The sequence below is a fragment of the Oncorhynchus gorbuscha genome, unplaced genomic scaffold (genome assembly GCF_021184085.1).
Source record: "Oncorhynchus gorbuscha isolate QuinsamMale2020 ecotype Even-year unplaced genomic scaffold, OgorEven_v1.0 Un_scaffold_295, whole genome shotgun sequence".
Lineage (NCBI taxonomy): Eukaryota > Metazoa > Chordata > Actinopteri > Salmoniformes > Salmonidae > Oncorhynchus > Oncorhynchus gorbuscha.
Genome location: NW_025745159.1, coordinates 800,323 through 802,822, shown reverse-complemented (window position 1 = coordinate 802,822; position 2,500 = coordinate 800,323). Strand labels below are relative to the sequence as shown.

The window sequence follows — 2,500 nt, the reverse complement described above, 5'->3', positions numbered from 1 at the left end:
CGCTGTAACCCCCGTTCTGTGTAAACCCCAGGCATCCCTCTTGCATTGATTTAATAAAGGATCAACATAACTGATTGGTATCTGTCTCTCAGGACGTCCAATCGGAAGCTGGCGTTCAGGGTGTTGCTGAGCGAGGCCAGTGTGTCGCTGAGTGATGACATCACCAGTCGTTCGGGTTCCGTGGAGCTCTTGAGGCTGACTCTGTCCAAACTGCTACTGAACCTGTGTCCTGCCCGTCTGGGTGACTCTGGCATGGGGCTGGTCACCGCCGGGATGGGAGAGGCCTGTCTGGTCGAAGTCCACTGTGCCAGCCTGCAGGTGGGTCGACTCATAGGCTGTTTGTAGGTCACCTGACGAAGGCTGTTTATAGGTCACCTGACGAAGGCTGTTTGTAGGTCACCTGACGAAGGCTGTTTGTAGGTCACCTGATGAAGACTATGTATAGGTCACCTGACGAAGACTGTTTATAGGTCACCTGACAAAGACTATTTATAGGTCACCTGACGAAGGCTATTTATAGGTCACCTGACGAAGACTGTTTGTAGGTCACCTGACGAAGACTATGTATAGGTCACCTGATGAAGACTATGTATAGGTCACCTGATGAAGACTGTTTATAGGTCACCTGACGAAGACTGTTTATAGGTCACCTGATGAAGACTATGTATAGGTCACCTGATGAAGGCTGTTTCAGCCAAAACAGTGTATCTGCCTGAAGGAGTAAAGCACAGGAGCAACACTGTGAAATAACACAGAACGTCTTCTGTAAAATAGAAAAATAGAAAAGGTACATTTCCTGCTTCAGCCATCTAAATATCTTCCTGTGTTCAGTATAGATCTACACTATATATATCTATATTAATTAGATGTTCTCTTCCAGGTGGATAACTACAGTATAGATCTACACTATATATATCTATATATTCCTCTGTTCTCTTCCAGCTGGATAACTACAGTATAGATCTACACTAACTAGATATTCCTCTGTTATCTTCCAGGTGGATAACCAGCTGTATAACTACAGTATAGAGCTACACTAACTAGATATTCCCCTGTTCTCTTCCAGGTGGATAACCACAGTATAGAGCTACACTAACTAGATATTCCTCTGTTCTCTTCCAGGTGGATAACCAGCTGTATAACTACAGTATAGAGCTACACTAACTAGATATTCCTCTGTTCTCTTCCAGGTGGATAACCAGCTGTATAACTACAGTATAGAGCTACACTAACTAGATATTCCTCTGTTCTCTTCCAGGTGGATAACTACAGTATAGAGCTACACTAACTAGATATTCCTCTGTTCTCTTCCAGGTGGATAACTACAGTATAGAGCTACACTAACTAGATATTCCTCTGTTCTCTTCCAGGTGGATAACTACAGTATAGAGCTACACTAACTAGATATTCCTCTGTTCTCTTCCAGGTGGATAACCAGCTGTATAACCGTGCCAGCTTCCACTTCCCAGTGTTGTTGTGCCAGGAGCAGTGTGTGGAGCTCCCCCTCTGGACCAGCGATGCCAACCCCACCACCTCACTACAGGCCCTGGAGGAGTTTAAGGCGTCGTGCTTCCTCCAGCTGGGACTCACCTTGGACAGGTATAATACCATGTCCTCACTTTATTGGCCATGGAAGTAATACCAATATCAGCATACCAACTATACAGCATCATGAATACAGCACCATTATTACAGCATCGTTAACACAGCATCACTAATACAATATCATTAATACAGCATCATGAATACAGCACCATTATTACAGCATCGTTAACACAGCATCACTAATACAATATAATTAATACAGCATCATTAACGTTAATACAGCATCATTAATACAGCATCATGAATACTACAGCGTCTTTAATACAGCATCATTATATACAGCATCGTTAATACTGCATCGTTAACACAGCATCATTATTGCAGCATCATTATTGCAGCATCATTATTGCAGCGTCATTATTGCAGCATCATTATATACAGCATCATTAATACTACAGCGTCATTATATACAGCATCATGAATACTACAGCGTCATTATATACAGCATCATGAATACTACAGCGTCATTATATACAGCATCATGAATACTACAGCGTCATTATATACAGCATCATGAATACTACAGCGTCATTATATACAGCATCATGAATACTACAGCGTCATTATATACAGCATCATTAATACAGCATCATTAATACAGCTTATTTAATACTGCATCATTATTACAGCATCATTAATACAGCGTCATTATATACAGCATCATTAATACAGCTTATTTAATACTGCATCATTATTACAGCATCATTAATACAGCGTCATTATATACAGCATCATTAATAAAGCATCATGAATACAGCATCATTATTCCAGCATCATCATCATTAATACATCATTATTCCAGCATCAGCATCATTATTACAGCATCATTAATACAATACAAGGAAAGCAGATCTTTCCATCATTGTCCCTTGTGAGACACCGTCCAGACATGCCA

General features: G+C 41.0%; 1 protein-coding gene across 1 annotated transcript in view; it reads left to right on the top strand.

Moving 5' to 3' along the window:
* Positions 1 to 2,500, top strand: part of LOC124017626 (vacuolar protein sorting-associated protein 13B-like) — a 269,473-nt gene that overhangs the window by 239,501 nt on the left and 27,472 nt on the right. Inside the window, 2 exon segments of the mRNA XM_046332879.1 lie at positions 93 to 318; positions 1,427 to 1,599. Coding sequence (XP_046188835.1) covers positions 93 to 318; positions 1,427 to 1,599 — 399 coding nt within the window.